The sequence below is a fragment of the Anas platyrhynchos genome, chromosome 2, assembly GCF_047663525.1.
Source record: "Anas platyrhynchos isolate ZD024472 breed Pekin duck chromosome 2, IASCAAS_PekinDuck_T2T, whole genome shotgun sequence".
NCBI classification, from domain to species: domain Eukaryota; kingdom Metazoa; phylum Chordata; class Aves; order Anseriformes; family Anatidae; genus Anas; species Anas platyrhynchos.
The window spans coordinates 127,721,026-127,743,653 of record NC_092588.1 but is presented as its reverse complement, the minus strand read 5'-3'; the positions used below and the strand labels follow the sequence as shown (position 1 = coordinate 127,743,653).

Genomic DNA, 22,628 nt, shown 5'->3' with positions numbered 1-22,628 from the left:
TAAAGTGAGAGCCTTAATTTTTAGACTCAGAGAAACTGTGTATGTTGGAAAGATTGTTTAATCCATGCTGCTTTTCTTGGCAGAATTTTGTAGACCATCTTCAGAAAATGGCAGTCAGTTCTCAGCTTCTGAGTGATGAGCTTTAAATCAGATCCTTTGTGTTAGTCTCTTGAGTCAATTCAAAATTAACTGACTTGGCTTTTTATCAGTTAAAAAAATATAAATCTGGATCTTCCCATCACATTGTTGGTCATAACTCTGTGCCCATATTTCAGCTATACTCATTTGTAAGAGAAGAAGCTTTGCCCTATGTATTTTTAAAATATTTCAAGTTATAGGAAGTAGCATTATAATAACCTTCTCCAGATTTAATCAAGCTTATTGATTTAATAGTAGTCAATAGTAGTATTTGATTTTCATTCAATCGTGAATGAAATAGATTTCTCATACTTGGAATTATTTATTTATTTTTTATCAGATGTTTTGTTTTTGAGCCAACTTCTTGCTGAGTCTGAAGTCAGATTTGGAGATATAATCATCTGTAAGTTGTAACATCAGATGCATATTTTGTGTATCAGTTTAAGTCAAGCAACTTGACCAGATTTGGAGGAACCTATAATGGCATCAATGCTACCACTTGCACTACCACTTAGCAAATTTGACAGTATGTGGGCCAGATTTTAAGATGATAATTATCAATCTGATTAGGCTATACACACAGAATCCCATTTGAGACATTTCTAAAGTCTTTTCAGAAAAAATAAAGTAAATAAAAAAGAAACAAAACCCACACAGAATGGAACCTCCACCCTTCAGATGCAGCAACAGCCTGATTCAGAGATGTGAATCTGAGTTTCTGACATGCTACCTTGTTGTCCGCAGTTCTGCATTTTCCCTCTTGGCTTCGGCTTTCTTATGCAGAACAGCTATGTGTTCCTGGAAAAAACATTGAAAAACTCAGTGGGATGGATAATCTTGCTTCCTGTCCAGCTTTACAGAGAAGGGGAATTGCTATGTGGGAAGCAAAACGAAAAAGAGGGAGGATGGCAGGAGAGGGGAGAAGTTATTACTTGGGCCAGGTGTGAGACAGGACAGAGATGAAGAGAATATAAGGAAACCAAGAAGAAAGGAAGTCATGGAGCATGGTCTTACTTAGTAAGAACAGGCCTAAAAACATCTAACTGGTTTTGGGAATATCCAAAATCTCCTGCTTTCAACTCTGGCAGTTGAAATTTGTGGTTGAATTTTTTCCCTCTGAATCCACATGACAGCACTACAATAGCTCTAAAAACATGGTCATTATTTTGTACAATACTGTGACCTTTCCTGGAGGATTCTGAATCCCTGTTACTTGATAATACAAAACACAAAAGAAATCCTGTACTTTTTTTTTTTTTTTTTGGTATAAATAAGCTGGGAAAAGAGTTTAGGGGAAGCTTCTTTCTCCATGTGTTTTCTCTGAAGAACACTTTGTCAGATGGGTAGTGCTGCTGTTGTATATACGGTAGAGGTATACTAATGCCTTTTTCCTGGATGACTGAGCAAATGCAATGGACTATGTGACCCACTTGGATACCTGGGTGCCCAGACCATCCTACTCAGCATTGGCAAGATAACCCTACCCTCTAATGAGACAAATTTGCATTATTTGGCTTCTGAAGAGACATTCTATGCATCCTTGAGTAAGTATATAATAGAGATTTAATAAGTTATGTTCAGTGTAGCAGCTCAAGAACAGCTAATTATGAAAAACATATTACTGTAGAACTAACAGGCATGCAATAAAAACATCTATTACATAAATTGTTAATCCATAAAAAATGTGTTTCTGGGACCATTGGTATTTATTTAACGTACAATTACTGTCTAATTTAATCTAAATTAAATGCCTTCTTAAGACATGTAATTTAAAGTCTTACTGAGCTTCCTTCTCTGGAATTAAAAGTAAGAAATCAGCAGCTAATGCCTGGAGGCCAGGTCTTTACCATTTAAATTCAGGTATCTTAGCACTAACATTCATAATTTCAGCCATTCGGAAAATGTTTTTCATGAGAATATATTTGGCTTTAAAATCTCCCTTTTCCCCTCACTCAGGGCCACGTCCTGCCAACTAAATCAAGCCTCTGACTTAATCCAAATGAAGTTTTGATTGAATAAAAGGTACAGAATTAAGACCTGAGAATAAAATGTCTTTTCTTATCACATAAGACAAGTTTTGCAAAATGTTCTAGCTCCTGCCAGTGCTGGAAGGGTAAATTATCATTTGACTCCTGTATGGATGTATTTATTTAGGACACGTAGCCTGATGACTCATGAAGTTATGTAAAAACTGATCCAGTTAATTTTAGATGCTATTGTTGGAAGAATATCAATGAAAATTAATCAAATAGTCGCGAAGGAACCACAGGGATGGAGCGCAGAACACTGGTGGGTAGACTTTTGGCAGCAATCATCGCAACAGTTTTAATGAGAGGAAAACACATTCTCAAGTAAATTAGAGAGTAATGACATGATTAAATGGTAAATAATAGTTAAATACATGCTTGGAGGTCCAGGATAGAGACTGTGGAGTTTTTGTGTTTTGGGTGTATTCCTCTCAAGGCTGCTCTGAATAGCCAAAGGAGCTCACCAGAACTCTGCCTGTAATTTAGGGTCGGATTGTAGCTTTTAAGATGCTGAAGCTGAAAGAGCTGTTGGGGCCCTGCTGCAGCAGGAGCCTCGCTGAGGCTTTCTCCATAACCCCTGAGCCTTGCCAGCCTTTTGGTTGTTGACGTGTCCTCGTTTTTCCAGGAGCCGCCTCCCCTGAGCAAAGGCCAGCGTCATGGCTCTGCTCAGCTCAGGCTGCTGTCACCCATGCGGGAGACATCTGCTCTCCTTATGTGCAGCAAGGGAGAGGGAACGGGTCTGTCTTCTTCTGAGGCAGGTATAGACCCCATTAGGTAGGTGTTTGCACATTCAGTGGTGGGCAAACTGAATTGTATATATGATTGTTTCTGCAAATGAGGAGTGCTGCAATGTCAGCTGGGGTGGGCCCCTCTATACAGACCTCTCCCTGTCTACTAAGAAAAGGGGAAAGGATCACATTCACAAGTTGTCTTCCTTCTCAAGTGTTTCTCCCAGAATGCGAGGCTGTATGTACAAACTCTGATTTGTTAGCTTTACCTCATCTACCTGTACTACACAACAAAGTTTTGTGATTGAAGGGGACTGGCATGGGTCAAAGGTGTTTTACTTGCTCTTTGCCACTTTCAGGTCGTCAGGGTAAGCATACCCCGAAAGCAAAAATAGAAAATTGAAATACTTCCTGGTTCTCTTTTTATAGGTTTTAATGTATTTTATTGGTTTTCAATAAGTCTAGGTAGAATATTGGTGCTCCAGCCACTTTGGTCAAATGAAGCAGAAGTGTCACCAATCATTCCTTGCTGTTTGCAAAACTAGAGGGAGCACGAGGGGAGGCTGTCTGTTACAAAAGGAAATAAATAAATAAATAAAAACACAACCAACAAAAACAGAACTCAGTGCTAAACTGGGACATCAGACAGTCCACTAAAAGCTGACTTACTTGATTAAATGGTAATTCAAGTGAGCAGCACACTGTGTCCTCCAACAACAGCCTGGCAGCTTGTTCATTAGTATAATACAGCATTAATTTTCTCTCTTTCTGCCTTCCCACAATAGAACATGTTATAACATGAGGCTGAGTATTGTATTTCCTCCAGTAATAACACTGGAGGAGGGGAAAGGGTATAATTGAAGAATACTTGTTATGTTTTTGTTTTAAAAGTTTGTATTTTCACTTCAAAGGTCAGTAGATAACAGCTCATATATTGTGTAATTCTCTAATGCATAACAATGCCCAATAACACAAACATTCAAGTTGTCCACTAGAAAGTAAAATTCATGATTTGCAATCTGCAGTAAAATAATTTAGTTATGCTACTCAAAGTTTATGAGTACATGTCTGTTAATGCATTATTTGAATGCAACATGGTACTTAGATGATTGATGCAGTTTGTAACCATGATTAGAGTGTTGGCTGCTGCCACAATTACACAGATTCAGGGAACATAGAAGAAAAGTGAACAGCAAATCAGGCTCTTGGAAAATTGTATCAAGTTGGTAAATAAGAACTCAGAAAGCAAAACATTAATAGCATTATTTCTCAAAGATTATCATAAAATTGGCACATTAGTAAATTTGTTAGTACTGTAAAGTATCCAGATATTTTAAAATATTTTTTCTGGATTTTTTTTTTTTTTATTCTTCTGTATATAATACACACAACTGCATTGTTCCACGAGGATCTTGCAGCATCTTCTCCTCTTCATATTTAGGTAGTATCTTATAATTATTTCAGTTTTAATCTGCTCTTCATTTTTTGCTTAGGTGTACAGTTTTTCATACATGCTACTTTTTTGTCAGCAAAAGGCAAAACAACTGGTGAGTGAGATTTTCAGAAATAGTTCATATAGAACATTCAGAATAGTGATTTTTTTTTTTTTTTTTTGTAAATCAGAGTTTTTTCACTGTATTTACAAGGATCATAGCAAGTCAATATTAAGTGCTTTTGCAAATTCTACCTTGGATGAATAAATATATGCAAAGGAAACAGGAATTTTTAATATTTAAATTATAAAAAACATACCTGAAAATAAATGTTGGCACAAAACCTTACAATTTTCTGGTGCACTGCAAGAGCATAACTGTAAAAAAAAAAAAAAAAAAAAAAAAAAGAAGTGCTATTTCTCTGAAGTACAATATCACTAAGCACATTTACAGTAAGAATTTGAAAAATACCCCTGTATGTATATTTTCTCACTTATTGACTGAAACGATTGGAAATACGATATATATTTTTAAAATAATGTGACATTTGTACTGATGCTCATGGACACAAATAACTGTGGATGCTCCTAAGGCTATTTCAAACCCTGAGTGGTAGGTGTCTGTCATTAAGACAGTACTCAGATTGTAAATGGCCCAAAGGCAGCCGTGTGGACAAATTGCAGCCCCAAAGAAGGGATGCCCATTTCAGGCTGGACTGAAAATCAAGTGTTTTAACATGACTTTCCACTTTATATCTGAATCTTTGTATGTTTTTATAAAACTCCACTGATCTATAATTCTTATGCATTAGAGTAAACCCATACACTTTAGAATGTGGCAAATCCAAACTGAAATGCCAGCATTAAAGCTAGCATTACAGCTGGCACCTTTGTCAGCAGGCAGAGTAGAAGGGCCAAGAATTTCTGCTGATTTCTAGAAATACATGTGAATTGGAAGAGCTGGGATAGATACTGCATGTTTGTCTTATTCCTTTTTTGCCTGAAAATTGTTCAGTGGGGTGTCAAATATGTGCTTAGTCTCCTTATATCAGGGGAGATGACTGCTTCTTTTCATGGTTGTTGTTACTATTTTCTTCTTGTTTTCCTTAATTATTTGGCATGAACTATAGTCCATCTTAAAACTATTACTTGACTGGGATTCCTTTCTTTCCATTTTGTTACTGCTGTGCTCCAGGGGATTTCCTTGAGGAAGCTAATATCTTTCCTAGGTTGCTGCAGTGACACAGGATCCAAGTTTCTTTGTTAAGACTTTCCATAACTCATTCAGTCTCAGGCACCATTGGTATTGTTGGCTAAAGTTATTTCCTCCCTTCCTAGGAAGACACCTTTACTGTCTTGGGGTATATATACTGAAGAAAAGACCCCATCATGTTGATTTGGTTTGGCAGCATTTTTTTTTTTATTTTTTTTTTGTTACTGTGATTTGCGTTGGGAAAGATACTTTCTATGTGGCTCATTGCATATATCCCCTCTCAGCCAGTAATGATTATTATAGCATTGATACTAGGAAAATTATTAGGAAAGCAAGAAGTCAAATTAACATTACAATGGCTATGAGATATATTTTGTATGGTTGTCTAAAAGAAGAAAAAGCCATTGAGATGGTCTTTACATTTATTGCCACACATAATCCAAAAAATTATGGTGTGGCTGCAGCAGCATTTAGTCACATAATATTTTCAAAATGTGCGGGGAAAATAGGGAAGATCTTTCCGTTTTTCACAGAAGCTGTAATGTGAGGATGACAGTGCTTAGAAGTGCTGTTGGATTTCTCACAGAGCCTAGGAGTGGGTTGTAGCGTTTGTAGATGTGGGGAGTCTGTGCCTGTTCATACTTCATTTCCTTTAAATGCTGTATGTACGACTCACTTTATGCTGCTGGCACTCTCTTGTTATGAATCTGAAGATCACATGTGTAACATGCAGACAGAAATAAATCCTGTAGGTAAAAGAAAGTAGAAATTGGCTAAAGATCAAAGGTTATCCTCATTCCATTCCTTCCTTCACTTTTATTATCCTGTCTAAATTCAGTCTTTTGTAGAGAGGCTTTGTTTTTTTTCATGAAGAAAGGTTGAGCTTAAATGAGAGTTTAAGATTTTATTTGTTTTTCAACCCTGTATGTAATTTGAACCATGGTGTAGTTACTTTGCTAGAATCAAAACCACAGTTCTTAGAGGGTACAGAAGATTGTGGAGTGGTTTAAGGAAACAATATTTCACCCTAAGTGTTCTGTGATCAGCTATAGATTAAGTGACAAGTAGATCTTTCTCTATTTTTTTTCTTTTTCTTTTTTTTTTCTTTTTATTCTTCTCTTTCTTTTTTCTTTTTTGTTCTTGTTTCTTTCTCTTTTTTTCCTCTTTTCCTCTTTTTCTTTTTCTTTTCCTTTTCCTTTTCCTTTTCCTTTTCCTTTTCCTTTTTTTTTTTCTTTCTTTTTTTTTTTTCCTTTTTCCTTCTCTTTCTCTTTTTGCCAGAATAACTAAACTAAATCTGGTATTATTAAAGTTCCTGTTCTAAAAACAGTTGTCTTCATGCTTAACAGAGTCCTAAGATGTAAATTGAACTAGTTGTGCATTTATTGTTTGCCAGATCAAGCCTTGTTTGTCCTGGAAAATTTCTTTGGAAAATATGCTTGTAATTTTTTGTATTTTTGAATATGTGGTGACCTTCTTCACTAGAACATGAAAAAAAGGTGGTGATTTTCCTGTCTTTAAAGAACCCCAGACTTTAGCAGGTATTTTCAAAGTGCTTTATTTAAGACTATGAAATGCACTGGAATGAGTTGTGATGGCCATCAGTAGAGCAACTAAATCAGGCCAAGTAGAACAGTTAAGAACATGTGACGGGTATTTAACTTCAGTAGTTTCAAAGCTTTATTTATCATTTCTCACTTAAAGGAGTGAGTAACAAAAACAAACAACAGCTGTTCTGGGAAACCAGCACAAAACTTGAAATATCTCTTCTCTACAAATTAACATTTGTTCATGTAATTTGTTTTGTTGTTAAAAGTCAAATAAATTATTTTTACTTGAATCACAGATGAAAACTTTGTGGCAATATTTTTGTAGTTATAGATCACCATTGAAAATAGAGTACCATCATTTTTGACTGTGATGCAGAATTGCTTAGAACATTGTGGGGCAGTAGCGAGCAACACTGGTAGAGATATGCTGGGCAGTTTCATCTTATACCAAAACTTTGAATCAAAAAAGTGATCCAGTTGTTAGTGATGTTTCCAAAAACACTTACAAAATGGAGCTAAGATATGACATGTTTCCACTATTTTTCACTCCACAACTCAAAGACCAAATACAAAGAAGCAAGCTGTAAACAAAAAAATCATTATCTCATTTGAAAAATACAATTATTTTTAACTATAATGTAATAGCTTAACTACAAAAGTTATTTGTCATATCAATGACATGACCGAACAGGGTCACGTTATCTAAATCTAAATAACATGGTTATTTGTTACATTGATGTGCAAATGAGACGAGAATCCGGAGTGACAATGGTTAATGATGTTACAAAGGGAGAGACAACCTCATGTTTCAACTAATCTCCAGCTATTAAGGATCAGCATGAGGGACATTATCTCACATCTGCCTCATACAAAATTCCATATACCTAACTCCAAAGCATCTGGTGTGGGCCATAGTCAGAAACAGGATACTGGACTAAATATATCCCATGCACCCTGTGCAATATCTTTGAGCTTTCTACATTCTTACACAGCAGATGTGAAATATGCCAGTAATATCTGTTCTGCTTTAATTATTTTCACTACTGTATTTTAATAATAGGTTTTGGTCACCTAACCAAGCAATTGCTGAAGTTAGCGGATGGCCGTGTTGTGCTGGCACTGGAGGGAGGACATGACCTTACTGCCATCTGTGATGCATCTGAAGCCTGCATAAACGCCCTTTTAGGAAATGAGGTAAAACATAAATCATAATAGGTGGAGAGAATGATCCAAGTTTGCTGAAACTCCTATCTTTGATTTTCTTTTAGTAACAAAGGCAGCAGACCTTTTTTCTTTGGGTATAAAAAACAAGCATTTTGAACACATCTCAGATGAGCTAAAAGCATGCTTTGGTTTGGATAAATATCTCTAAATAATATTATTATATGAATCATTTAGTGTTTTCCTAAGTTATTCCCAGTTCTGAGTGAGATTTAATACTTCAGAATTTGCATATGGTGATGTACTAAATAACACGCTTGACTAACTGGTAGACATGAGTATATCATTTATTAGGATCAGACCTTCCAGCCAGTTATCATGGGAAAAAAAAAAAAAAAAGAAAAAAAAAAGAAAAAAAAAAAAGGCTTTTTCAAGGTATCTGATAATCTTAAAGATTGGATATTGCAATGACTTTTTTTTTTCAGTATTTTGACACTGCTTCTACTGGTGAGTGGAAGAAAAAAAAATAAATCAGAGGTTCCTGAAATTGAAAAACATTAATAAAAAAGTGTCCAAGACTTCAAAAAAAAAAAAAATTCAAGTTAGAAATGAAGATTCATGTTGGTCTGTATGCAGTTTAAATGGAATGTCCAATTTGCCCATATAAAACACTGTATATATTATGAAAAAAGTTTTGAGAGTGGACTGACAGCCTAACTAAACATGAGTACATATTAGTTATGTAAACAAGAACTAGATAATCGCTTGTCTGTGAAAATTGGTTCTGTTGTATAGAAAATATCTTTTCTCCTATAAATACAGTGAGAAGGAAGATAAGCTTGCTGAAGGTGCAGACAAAGTCATTTATGAAAGGACTGAAATTTTTACCATAAACTGTGAATTTTGTGAGATCTTGTTATAAAGTTCAGTGCGTTACCATTTCTCCCCAGGGGAAATGGTAATAGCTAAATAATTTCACCAATCAAGTGTGTTAGTGCTAAATTGAAAGCTAGTCTGTTCATTCCCTTCCACTTAAGTCTTCATACCTATGAGAATAATGTGAAGTAAATGTATCCTCTGATGGAAATTGGATAGAAGGCTTTACTAAATGTTCTTTTTAACCTTTGCTTTTTATCTTTATGACCCATCAATAAAAAAATGCTTATTGTTTATTAGATTATACATAGAATGAATCTAGTGATAGCTTTCTCAACAGTATTCTCAGAAATATCCAGAAGTAGACATGTCCATACAAAAAAAAAATAATAATCTTTCATCTGGGCTTTATCTTCTGTTACCTTTGACAAGACCCATAAGAAGCGTATTCCAGTCTTGTGACGTGTACTATTGAAACTGATGCTTAGCTCAGTGCTAGTCCTTTTATTTAGATGCTGAAATATGAAAACCTAGCTTGAAGTATTTGACAATCTTAGTGAATGCAGTGTTGCCTTCCCAGTGAGTGCTTTCCAGGGCATTCAAAATACTCATTCGTATTCTGTTGTGACTTTCCCTGTGGTAGTATGTCAGTGGATTTTCGTAGCTCGTCTAAACCCACTCTCTGAAATTTGCACCTTTATGGGACTAATGCTAATAATACAATGCTGATGATATGATGTATCTTACTCTGTAGATGCCTGGGTCCCTCTATCCAGTTATGACCATTTGGTGGTGCTACCCATTTATGCAAAATGCTTTGTTTTGTTTTAACACTGTATCACACCCAACTACCATTTCTGCTGTTACTGACCAGCCATTATCTAGTACTGACTGCCAGAAAAGGAATGGGATAAGTGGACTGAAATAGAAACTTTCTTCTGTTTTCTTTTAGAGTAAGCAGGGACTTGGAAATTAGATAATTTATGAATCTATCTGTTTGCAAAATATAGCAAAGCAAATTTTAAGAGAGACAAAAATGTAGGAACAGATTGAAGACAAACATAACCACACTGCCATTTATAATCCACTTATAAAAGAACATGATCATTAATAACTTGAAACATCTCATGCAATAAGCATTATTCTCATGTGCTCTTACTCACAGCTGCGTCCTCAGGGACATGCATTAAATGGTCTGGTGCAGCAGAATTTCAAAGAGAAAATACACTGTGGCTGCTGAGAAGACAAAAATACTCCAGAGGGGATGTCATTACCAGTACTACCATAAGAAACTGATGTTTGCTTAAAAGAATAAGTAAAGGTGTTGCCGAGGAGCAGACATTAATGAGGAAGTCTGATACTGAGTTAGCAGTTAGAAGTCAGCACGTCTGTTGACGTATACAGATTTATGGCAATCTACACCACATGGCCTATAGCATGTACACTGCTTGATTTCAGCGTACTAGTCATGAACTTGCACAGCAAACTACAAGTGTATTCCTGCCAAAGGCAGGAAAAAAAAATGTTTTTCTTCTAATAACCAATTATTGTAATTTGAGGACGAATTCTTCCTTGAATGCAATTCTTTACAGGTGATTAATAGGATAATTATAACTTATTATCTGCCCTTCACTTTTACAAATAATGGTGTATTCTAGTTTTAAAATGTTGGCAAGATGAACTTCAGTTTTTAAACACTACATATGTAATTGAACTCAAATTGAAAAGGTTGGGAAAGTCCTTTGTAAGGTAATCTGCAGTTTGTCAAATGTATTTGTTCATGTGCTGAGGATTAGAATTCATAAATATTTTGCAGTTTTTGAAAGCTTTTTTTTGTTGTTGTTGTTTTTGGACAGGACTTGTCAATACAAGAATCTGTGGCTTCATATGTTCTATTACCAGCAGAATAACATACCAAAAAAAAAAAAAAAAAAAAAGAATTGTAAGAATTGTTAAATTAGTAGCAACTTCTAGCTTTCATGCGAGCTTTGCATTAAGAAGGAAAACAGTTTGACACCCAAAATAGACATACTTTGTTCTTAGTTATATGTAGCCTATAGGTCAGAGATCTGTTTAGCAAGATAACTTTTTACTCATCTCTTAACAAATGCAAGTGGAGTCACTACAAAAAGAATACACTATCAAGTTAATCTTCTTTAAATAATTTGAGCATGGCACAGGAAATTCCTGCATGCAGTTGTTGATTTTGAAGACTAACCAAAAAAACTATTAAAAAGTCTCTTTTTCTTGGAAGAGCTCAGAATTTAAATGAGCTTTCAGCCCCATCTATGTGTGGTGAATACTTCTGAACTTCTCTGCAGAAGTCCTTTTGAACAGCAATTTCAAAATTGAACAGAAAACTACGTAGGATTATAACTGTATTTTTTACTGATTGGAGGTATTTATATTGGTAATTGTGTATTTCTAAACCCCAATACTATTCCCTAAACATAGGCACCCAGTCCCTTTTCAGATGCTGTAGGGGTACCTAGGACATTTGCAAGGACTGGTTGAAGTAACATAGAATGTAGAGGAGACCCACACCTGTTCTCTGTGGTACCATGAGATCAGGCAGAACACCCCATAATATCTGAAATGGCTCCATTTAGTTTGGTTGTGTTTGGACAGCTCATTACCCACTTAAATAATGAGAAAAATAAAATAGAAAATATAGAGATAAATGCAAAGATACCTTTTATAAAGACAAATTTATTCATTAGAAATTTTATATATATATATTTAAATAAAGATCTGGAGATCTCAGGTTTGTGGTCCTTATATCCGTGTACAAATTTCCATGTCTCATTGAGAAAAATCTGTTTGACCATTTGCAGAGCTAATTAGGAGCACTGTAGGTTATCTTCTTGGAAGGAAATCTTCCCAAGAGGTGGGAAGAGATTAAGCAGCTGGATTCTTTGAAATCCAAAATAAAAACATGGAAATTCTTCTGGAAGGTAAAACGCAGGGTAAGCATAAGTTGCTTTAAAATGTCCCTGAGATTTCTGAACATGATTTAAAAACTTCTCCATTAAATGAGCATCTGTCAAAACAAAGGACATGCTAGATTCAGATAATTAGAAAACAGACATTTCTTTTAAACCTGAACTTATTCTGAGTTACAGTCTTGTGTTTAAAGTTCAGATCTCTTATTTATTAAGACAATCTTTAATCTTTAAACAGTTCTGCAGGTTTTCACAGATAGGTTATATAATTTCAAGTACTTATCTTTAAAGCATATATATATACATATCAAGTAAGAAATCAATTAAATGTATTTGTATTTTATTCCAAGAAATATGTCAAAATGGGTTTCAATATCCAGATTTTCCCCCAGATCTATCCCTTTTCGTGACATGTGGTAAGGCTGCTGCAAATGTGCAAAGATAAGTTGTTTTCTTTCCTCTACATTACTTTTGAAGAGGCACTACTGTGATTTGAAAAGCCCTCCGGGATAAGCTCTCCTTGAGTTCAGTATTCTGAATCCTGCAGCTTATTTCCAGCATAACTACATTAACTTTGGGGGTTCTTTGGCAGCCAGAGAGAATGAGGAAGGATTCCTCCAAGCACAAAGCTCTTCAGGTCAAAGCCTAATGATTTAGTTCTTCCTTCATCTCATCCCATGTCAAGAAGCCAGGCGAGGCATTTCCATGGGACACAGAAGCCAGTCTAACATCCTGGGCCCTCTGATCTGTCTACAGGTTTGGGCAAAGACTCTTAAGCTCTACAGGGTACAGCGTTTTTTTTCTGTGGTCTATAACAAGTGATAATTGGTCACAGATGGGGTCATATTCTCCTCTGCACAGAGGAAATGGTAAAGTGCAGTCCACAGTGTGCTCTGCCCAGCGGGACCCTGCAACAAAGGCACACAGGGGATGCATGTCTGCTCTCATTGACTGTGGCGGCCAAGGCTGAATTTGGCCCCGAGTGCAAAAACATTTTTAAGTGACTAAATTTAACATCTTCTAGTAAATATTCTTCTGGCTTGAATTTCAGTCTGAAGCAGAATTGACAAAACATTGTGATTGGTTGGCTCCCAAGCATGCTTAAAATCTTATACTGGACAATTTTCTTGCAGAGTGTGAAGTATGTGCTTCTTTCTTGCAATCTGTTGAGCTGGCATTTAGGAGGGGATGGTAATTTAAGTGGAAAGCTTGTACTCTGCAGCTTTCCTGCTGATGATGAAAAGTTGGCATTTTCTCCTTTGTGGAATTCAGTGTGAATCTGGGGCTGCTTGCCAGCTAGGCAACAAGCTCTGCCAAGAGGGCCTGGACTGTGTTAAAAAGGGGTTATTTGCCAGAACAGGTAAGCATTTCTCTCTCCAAAATGGAAATATTCATGTAAGTGAATATGGCCTGAGATCAGTTTAAAATTGCATGGTAAACTTGGTCACAATCTTACATCCTTGTTCTTAATCTAATTCTAACACTAGAAAATAATTAACACTGAGTCTAAGCCACCTGTCAACTGCTGCTTGCATAAGCATGGAGCTCAGAAATTGGCCCAAAAATAGAAAATTAGATGGGAAAGGAAAGTGGAGCGAGGTACATGCCAGAGGTCAGCATGGTGGCATCAAAGTCCACAAAAAGAGCAGTACTACTCAGGAAGCCATTTGGCTGAGGGAGCAGAATATTCCTAGTTCAAATGTACATATTTCCAAGGCAAGGCATGCCTTAGTTTTCAGGAACAGGTAGTTGCTAATAACCCTTCAGGCTTCTGAACCTATTTCCTAGGGAAAACTGTCATTTATGTACAACACTGTAACACTGTGGATCACAAAAATACCTCCCTAAAATGTTTTTATATAAAATCAGAAAGTGCAGAAACTTTGAGAAGATCACTAATATAAGAATGTAGAGGCCAAGAGGACCTGTGAGATATTTGAACTTAGTCCTCTGTAATCATGGCAAGACTTAGAACAACAAAGCCCAATCTTTGCGCTGGTATGCTTCTAGCACAGTAAACATGGGAAAGGAAGGTTGTAGCACTTCCATCTGCAGCCTAGGCATCCCTGTGAATCTTGCCTGCCTTCTTCCCTTCCTCTGTGCCTGTCAGGACTCTCCATGCTCCTTACCATGCTGCAACAATCTTCTCTGAAGCTAATCTTCGTGCTTTAAAACATGACAGGGCTAAGACTATGCAGATACGGCTAGATAGTCCCGCTCAGTACAGACTGCTGTAGTTTCAGATTCTCCCCACATTCCCAAGGATCGTTTCAGATCACCTCCTGGGCGAATGCAATTTCAATCTTTATTTTCATCTTCAAATATCTGTTGATATGCCTCTGGCAGACTTTGGCGACCCAAGTGATTTTTGCCCATTTACATTGTTTTTCCTACTTTGAAAATGATTAGCAAATACAGTTTCTACTTTCATCTGCTGCTTTGGGCACAAAAGCCTGATTCAGCCATGTAAAAGCTTTGAAAATATGACCCTTTGTGTCTGGTCCAAACTGTCTCTCCAGTGGTTTGGTTATTTCTGCACTGACTTGAGCTGTTCTTCTCTGAAAGATTTCTTTCCTAACAATATATTTCCAGTGCTCTTTTCAGCTTCCATTCTGCTAGCCTCCAGATTTAATAGACTTCATGATCTGAATGCCAGTAAGTGTAGGAGGGAAGGTGATGGTGCCATATATGCCAGGTGTAGAGTAATTGCTTTTGTTCACTGTTGGGTCTAACTGTTGATATTTTCCAGGGTCACCGCTATGTCTGTACAGTTCTATCCAACCAGTGAATAGCTGCCAACAGAAATTGGACTTTCAAATGCAGACAGTCTCATTTCAAAGTGTATAGAAATAGCTGCCATAAGCCACTGGCTTTATTTCTACAGTGTTTTTGTAACAGTACTGCATTTGGACTGAACAGGATATATGATATAATAAACTTACTTCTGGAACCTAATGTTTCCCTGATATGGAAGAGGATCCAAGTCCTGTCCAGTTATCCTTAAGGTTAGGAGGCAGAATAGCTGTGGAGCAGAAGATGAGTTTTGAATATGACAGGAAAGTGTTGTGGAAAAAGAAGTTAAGCAAATGATCAAACAAAACTATTATACTCACATCACCTACAGATCTGTTAGTAGAGCTAATAGATAGGATAATGATTTTAATAATAATTGTTGGAAATTTGGCCCTTTTTCATCTTGTCTTTAGTGATTCATCAGTGTATTCTGATTTCTGAAAACAGATTTGCCATTTCTAAATATTGGTCTGGTATGTCTAGATACTCAAATGCATTCTACATGTTAAACAATTTACTTCTGTACTGTTGAACAGAGGTGTAATTGATATATTAAGAAAAATCAAGACAATTTTTTGGATCCTGAAAGAATCTGTGAAGAAGGCAAAAAAAAAATCTTTTTAATAGGAAATGTCTTTTATCTATGTCTACGTTGCTTGCTCCTAGCTTGCTATTTAGTACAAGAGAATTTAGTACAATTCTTTCTGCAGAAAGAATCTCAAGGTGCTCAAAGAGAAAAGCAAGACACAGCTTTGAAATCTTTCATTTTGGCCATTTCAGACCTCATACTCCAGCACTGGAACTTTTACAGCCTGGAACTATTATTTCCTTTCTAGGGAGTGAATTGATCATCAAGACCTTAGGAATTAGGAAATTGTCAAAATAGAACCCTAAGCTACTCTTTAATTCTCCTTCTGTGTTCCTGTACCCAGTACAACCAAACAGAACTTCAAGACTTTTTCCTTTTCTGGGCCAAATGATAGATTGCTTTAAAAAGAAGCTAGCAAGTGATAAAAGCAAGTGCTATTTACCTACATAACTCAAGATATGGATTATAAGAAAACGGTGTTTATTCTAAAATCTGTGAAGCTTGAGCTGTTAGTGGACATTTTAATAAATGCTGAATTTAATAAATCCTGAAGCTTTACTTCAGGAACCTACAAGTACTCAAATAGAGTGATCTATGGAGATCATGAAGTGTAAATGTTTCTGTAAATCTGATTTTTATTGTAATTGCTCTCTTGGTTCTAATCCATGATGCCTATTAGATAGCAACAATCTTCCTTTGCAGTCTGGCCTTCTCAGTAACTGAGTAGAGCTGGGACCAAGTCAGGTTCTACCAGCACTTCTCTGCGTACTTGCTCACTGTGCAGAATGGAGTGATTTATGCTATTTGAAAACAAAACATAGTGCTATTGTTTCTAGCCACAAGGAAATCTTCCAGCTGCAATCCCATATGGGATTCTAAGGAAATAATGACATGAACAGGCCTATTCATTTTAGTACTGAGACACCAAAAGTCTGGTGATATTTGCTATGTCTTTATCACTGACAGACATTCACTGCTGATCGTACTGGTAGGATCGAAGAGGTTCTGGGATTTGTAGCTGAGCTTACTTAAAATAGCACCACTAAGGGGATATATGCAGCAAAGAAGCAGTAAGAAGCAGTTGCTTCTTACTTTGTGTGCTTGGATCAAAGCTGTTTTTATCTAGTTGGTGGGTAGCAATGCAGCAGTAACAACACCGAGGACAATATGTGATGGCTACCGAAGTATTTACTTCACAGGGGAAGCTGCTTGGGTGGGCTTCACTTGACCTAGTTTAAAGTAGGCCCAGGCATGCTGAATAAGGGAGATTTGTCTGCAGTACAGATGTCTCCTATCAATGATGGTTGAACTTCCTTAGCTTTAGAGAAGAGAAATTGATGTTGATATTACTCTTGTTCACCTTGACATGGTTGGCACTCCTGATTCTGCAGAAAGCACACCTCCACCACCAGCAGCCTGTGTGGGGAAGTGGTAAAGTTGGCTGGTCTCTAAACACAGTTTAAGGAAAACTTAGTTTGAAGATTTAGCACAAAAAGGGGCATTTAGCCCAAACTATGCTTTACCCTTTTTCTAGGAGAAAATATATGGATATAAACCACAAGTAGATGAATTTCAAAATACAGTTGTTTTTCACTTGGTTGTCATCCCCATGAATTGATAGGGTATAGTAATTTCTGATGATAATAATAGTAAATACTATCATACGTTTATCTTTTGCAAATCTGAAATCCAAATTAGGACTAATCCACGTCCTATGAGCAGAAGAAAAGTACAGTATGTCCCCATGTACTGACGTATCAGAGTAAAATGGAAAAATACTGTTACCTCCAGATCATAAATGGGGATTTAAAATGAGTGGGCAATTGTTACGGAAAATAAGTGTTAAAAAGGTGGCTATATCAAAAGTGTCCAGGGACACTTTTTAAAATATTTAGGTACCTAATTTTCCTCCATGGGAAGTGGTGAAGGTTGGCTCATATTCATTGCAGGGAATAAATAATTATGTGTAGTATCTCAACACATCCTTCTGCTAATTTATTATGATGCAGACCTATGCAAAGAATACACAATTAAAACTGGCTAATTAAAATGCAGTTGGCTCTAAAAAAAAAACTTACTTAGAGAACTTTTACTGCTGATCTGCATAAATATTTTTATATCCTACTTTATTTGAAATTAATGCAGAGCTAGTAAAAACAGCTGTTTTATGTTTTTCTTCTAAAAATCTTAAAATGTGTAAGATGGTTAGATGCAATAACACCAGAAAAATGAAGATAATAGAGTGCACACTTCAGTTCCAGTGTGGCTTCAGTAAGGTTTTATTTGGAGTACCCAGCTGCGTATACAGACGCAGTGGAATTTGGTTTGTGAGGAACCTACAAAAATTACACAAATAACTAGCATTTTTTTAATGAATAATACACAGACATGCACCTGCTTCAGAGACTCGATAGATTAGTCTTGCAGCCAATAGAAAAGCCCCTTGGAATTCAATTACATGGCTGAAAAACAGAAAACAAAATCATGGCTATACTTTCAGAACTCTAACCAGCAAAATGTTAGCAGTTCCTGGGCTGAGCTTTTCCTGAGGATTAGATTGTTTCAGTTTGTTTTACTTCCCTGTGTCTTATTGAAAATTTATATTATTCTATTCTATTCTTGCAGCTGGAGCCTCTCCCGGAAGATATTGTGCACCAAATCCCCAATAAGAATGCAATAGCTTCTTTAAAAAAGACCACTGAAATTCAAAGTATGTTCCTCAGTTTGGGTTGTTGGGTTTGGGGTATTTCTTTACTATTAATTAATGTCATAGAAATTAAACTGTGTTTCACAGAAAACAGCAGGCAAGCTTTTTATGTATAAACCCACATGCTGTGTCTCGTATGTGTATATGTATATATATACACACTTTTGTTTCTTTGCCATCTCTTTGTTTGTACTATGTATTTATCTCTGAAGAATTAAGCCACTTTAATTATTTAGAGCTTTCTGATGCTTGACTATTCCCAAATCTCTCCATTCCAGATTAGTTTAAATGAAATAGGTGTTTGTTAGTGAGGGATATGAACAGACAGGTAAATCAGAACTCTAAAAAATATTTCTTTCAATCTGTGTAGTCCTTTACAAGATACTCACTTTAAGGTGTAGAAGAATTTGAAATAAAATGTAAAAGCTCAAATTGGCACTGATCCCTGGAACAATGGTGACAAATATGTTGTGATTTTATCCTATTTCTAGTGCAGGCAATACTTTGCTTCATTTGTGCGCCTTGCTTCCAATCCTTTATTAATCAGATGCTTTGAGGCTTTTGCTCTGCCCTCACAGAAGATTTTTCACTTTGCCATCAGTTGCCTTAATACATCTAAGCAGACCTCCCTTCATTTCTCTAGTCTTCTGCTCTGTGCCATTTTACCAAGGCAGCAGGAGCTTCCTGGCTTCTACTGTTTGCTGGCTCCTTAACAAAAAACAAATAGATAACAAATGTTTTTATTATGTTAGGTTAATCACAAATAATTGGGAGTCATCTCTATAAAATAAAAGCAGCTTTTAAAAGGGACATCATGCATTATCCACTGATAATGCAGTACTTTTCAATCTGACGTTAGAGATGATGAAAATTTATTGTAGATGTATAATTCATCCTTCATATCTAGTAGTTACCGGATATGTACGTTCTCTAAGTAAATCAGCTGTATATGAAAAATTTCAGTATGTTATTTTTAGTATAAGTACATACATACATGTATACATATATACACACATGTATATGTACATACATATGTACATACAGTGGTATGTCCTAGGGTAGCTTATGAGGTAGTGCCTTTCTTAAAGTTCTCTGTTAATGTGGGAGTCAGCAATGTAAGGAAATTTAAATCCTGTGCAAGATAGTATTGATTTACAAATGATAATAAGGACTAAAAGTTACACACAAGGAACCAGAGAGCTTAAAGACGGCAGGAAAGAATATCTAAATCTGTTTGGAATTTAATGTATGTGTTAAATGCAATACATGCTTAAATGTAATACAGGTACTTAATGAAAAATGAATCTGAAACAGACAAAAAATGGAGAGGAAAAAATAAATAATATTGGATCTAGAAAGGCATAGTGTTTTACCAGCAATGCTTACACATCAATGATGGCCATTTAGAGAGAAGGAAGAGATTTAGGAACAAGGGTATGTTGTGTGTCCCAAAACACAGTCCAGAGCTCAGCAGAATGGCTTAATTTTGCTTGTTCAGAGCAAACTTTGGTTTGAGCAGACCCAGTACAGTCATGGCAGTCCAACGAACTTCTGAAACCTATGCCAGGCTGCTGAGGATTCGGAGTTGTTTGTACATAATATTTTTGTTTGTCTGTTTGATTTTTGGTCTTGTTTGTTTGTTTGTTTCCCAGCTATTACCTAAAAAGTTATGTATGCGTCATTTTGTCTGGAGAGAGGCTGAGTATTAGAAAGGAATGTGTGTGGATGAAGGAAAGGAATATTGAGGAAGTTTAGTGAGTTTTATGCAGGATGCATAATTAGATGGAATTGAGAGGAGCAAGTACATGTTGAATGTTACATAGTTATGCAGACTGAAAGTGGTGCAGGTGGAGGAACACCTGCAAAGATGGTGAGAAAGCCTGCTTTTTCTAGATGACTGCATGTGTCTTGGGCCTATTTCTGTGATCTAACATTGCTAATGAATATTAGCAATATTTTAGACCAAAAAAAAGTCCCTCTTTTGTGTTTGTTTCAATATATATATATATATTTTTTTTTTTGAAACAAAATATATATATATATTGAAGATGCAATACTTAGACAATGAAAGGAAACTTTTTTTTTTTGTAAGTGGAATGGAATTTGTATAAATGTTTTGTTTGTGACAGTGATCTAAAGCTCTTTTGGAAATGTAATACTTTTGGAAGTAGTAGTTCCCACACCCTTGTAATATGGTATTTCTAAACAATCCTGTTCATTAGCTTTAATACAACCCCCAAAACAAATTTTTCAAGCAAGCTATGGTACACCATATCCAAAGCTATTGGTGAAAGGCAATTACAAATGCTTGTAACCAGGACAGAATCATTCACTTTTATTATTTCCTGGTTACAAACAGTGCTCCCACAAATCTTTGAGGAGGACTTAAGCACATATTCATGCTGAAAGCCAAAGCATATCTAGAAGACTGATTTGGTTTCACTGTTACTTCTTGCAAACAGTGATTGCTCTTCGAGTTCTGTATGAATGAAACCAGTGGCATGCTCCCTTCTTTTCCCTGTACTCCACAATGTTATCAATGAATATAACAGGACTGGTAGAAATCCACATCCCAGCATAGTACAATGGAAACAGCATTTTAAAAGATATGAGCAGTTTGAGGTAGATGTGTCTCCTTTAAGCTCATCTAATTGTCAATCCACAGCATACCTGGGGTTCCTAGCAAAGCTCCTTTGCAGCTGTGATTGCCTCTCTGTTCCACAAGACTTTGCCTGCAAATCTTTTGGTTGAAAACATATTCAAGCACTGTGTGCTTTGTGCACACTATATATTTGTTGTTCTTTGTTAAGGAAAGCTTGCAAAGCTGTTCTGCTTACCACAGGTGTGCATAAGCTTTCTGATTTTAAAGAAAAATCTACCAGTGCTTTTTCACCAGCATCAGAAAGCCCTGCACAATGTACCTGCTACTACCTGGATGCTATTCCTAATTGGAACTGCTTTAAAATTTCCTCCCACAAACCACAAACAGCCTGCCATGTACTCCCCTTTTCCGAAACCCTCCACTGCAGCATAGGTGCTGCCACCTGCTTCCTAGCCAGACTCTGCTATCCCTCGCTATCGCTGAAATGTCTCTGTAACACAATTTGCAATGCAGGGAAACATGAAAAATCACTGATCACTTGGGAGTGAAGGGCAGTTAAATGGGCACAGAGAGCCTGCTAATATGCTTGATTTGGCCCTGAGTTTTAGTGTTACAAGAAAGCCCGGATTCAGGGGGCAGCTGGTGTGTGAGCCTGTGTGTGAATGAACGAATGTGATGTAGCAATCCTCACTGATGCTGTTTTATTGTTGCTGCAGGAGAGCAGCACAGTGGTAGCTGGTTACTAATATTTTATTTTATGAATAAGAGCCCTTGAAAACTCCAGCAGTGAACATGGGTTCATTTCTTTTATAGGCAAGAGGGGGTATTATTCCCATGCCAACAGATTTGATTTTCTTGCACATCTGTTTCTGCAACAAAAACCCCACCCACCCTGTGAACATTTAGCTCATAAATTATAGGGTTTGAATTGGGTGTATATTGCAAAGACTGACTTTTGCACACATGATCTGTGAGAACATTGTGGAATGCCCATATAAATTTTTGTTTGTTTTTAGTGTATTTTTTAATGAATAGAGAATATGGTCTCTGAGCACAGTAATAATAGAGAATATTTTTGTCTTGTTTTTATAAAATTTGCCAGGCTCCAATCACTGAGCTTACTGCTATGTACATAACTTTTTAGCTGTGTCTTTCATGCTTTTGGAGCAAAGCCAACCTTCTAACACTTAATCTCAACTTTGTAGGATACTTAATACACTTTACATTTTATCCCCAGAAGGTCCCTGTTATTTAAAGATTCTGCTAACTACTCAAACGTGCACACTATTAGAGTTCAAAGAAACACTCTGGCCATGCTCGCTGGTTGTTCTTGCAGATTGACTTGGGCTTTCATCTTGCAATGATATTTTTGAATAAAGACATTTTCAGGCTTTATTGACAGCTGCTTTCTCACTGGAGGGAAAAGTTCATCTTTGAAAAAGCCTGAAACAGTGCTGAGAGCCATGTTACCAGTGAGGGAGTTTTCAGCAGCCTTTGTGCAGCTCAGACAGCACCACCACTGACTGGTCTGGCCTCCCAGCTGTCAAAGCCTCCAGCTACCCTCCGGATAAGCACCTCTCCTCAACCTGCTGCCCAGCTGCCAAAATTCTCCTTTTAGCCCTTGGAAAAGTCCCCTACTTGATCCCCTGTCTTTCACAGCTGTTGAAACCCTCCGTCTAATTCCCAGATAAGTACCCTGACCCAACCTCTGCAGCAGCTGCTGGAAGCTTCTTGCTAAACACTGCATAAGCACTGGTCCAGAGCTCCCAGCCTTCCCAAAGCTCCTCATTTCCAGGTGTCATCCACCTGGCAATTAGTGAGTGCTTGGTGGATTACTGGGTTGTAAGAAATGCATATGTAAATTCTTACTTTT

The 22,628-nt window shown here is 36.6% G+C and overlaps 1 protein-coding gene across 20 annotated transcripts in view; it reads left to right on the top strand.

Moving 5' to 3' along the window:
- The window catches only part of HDAC9 (histone deacetylase 9), a 473,035-nt gene that overhangs the window by 437,441 nt on the left and 12,966 nt on the right, over positions 1 to 22,628 (top strand). For 17 of the 20 annotated variants that reach the window (XM_038173868.2, XM_072033569.1, XM_072033567.1 and 14 more), the window contains 2 exons: positions 8,146 to 8,279; positions 18,072 to 18,156. In XM_038173868.2, coding sequence (XP_038029796.1) covers positions 8,146 to 8,279; positions 18,072 to 18,156 — 219 coding nt within the window. The remainder of the gene's footprint in view (positions 1 to 8,145; positions 8,280 to 18,071; positions 18,157 to 22,628) is intronic. The other 3 variants (XM_072033568.1, XM_072033566.1, XM_072033562.1) reach the window with 1 other exon arrangement.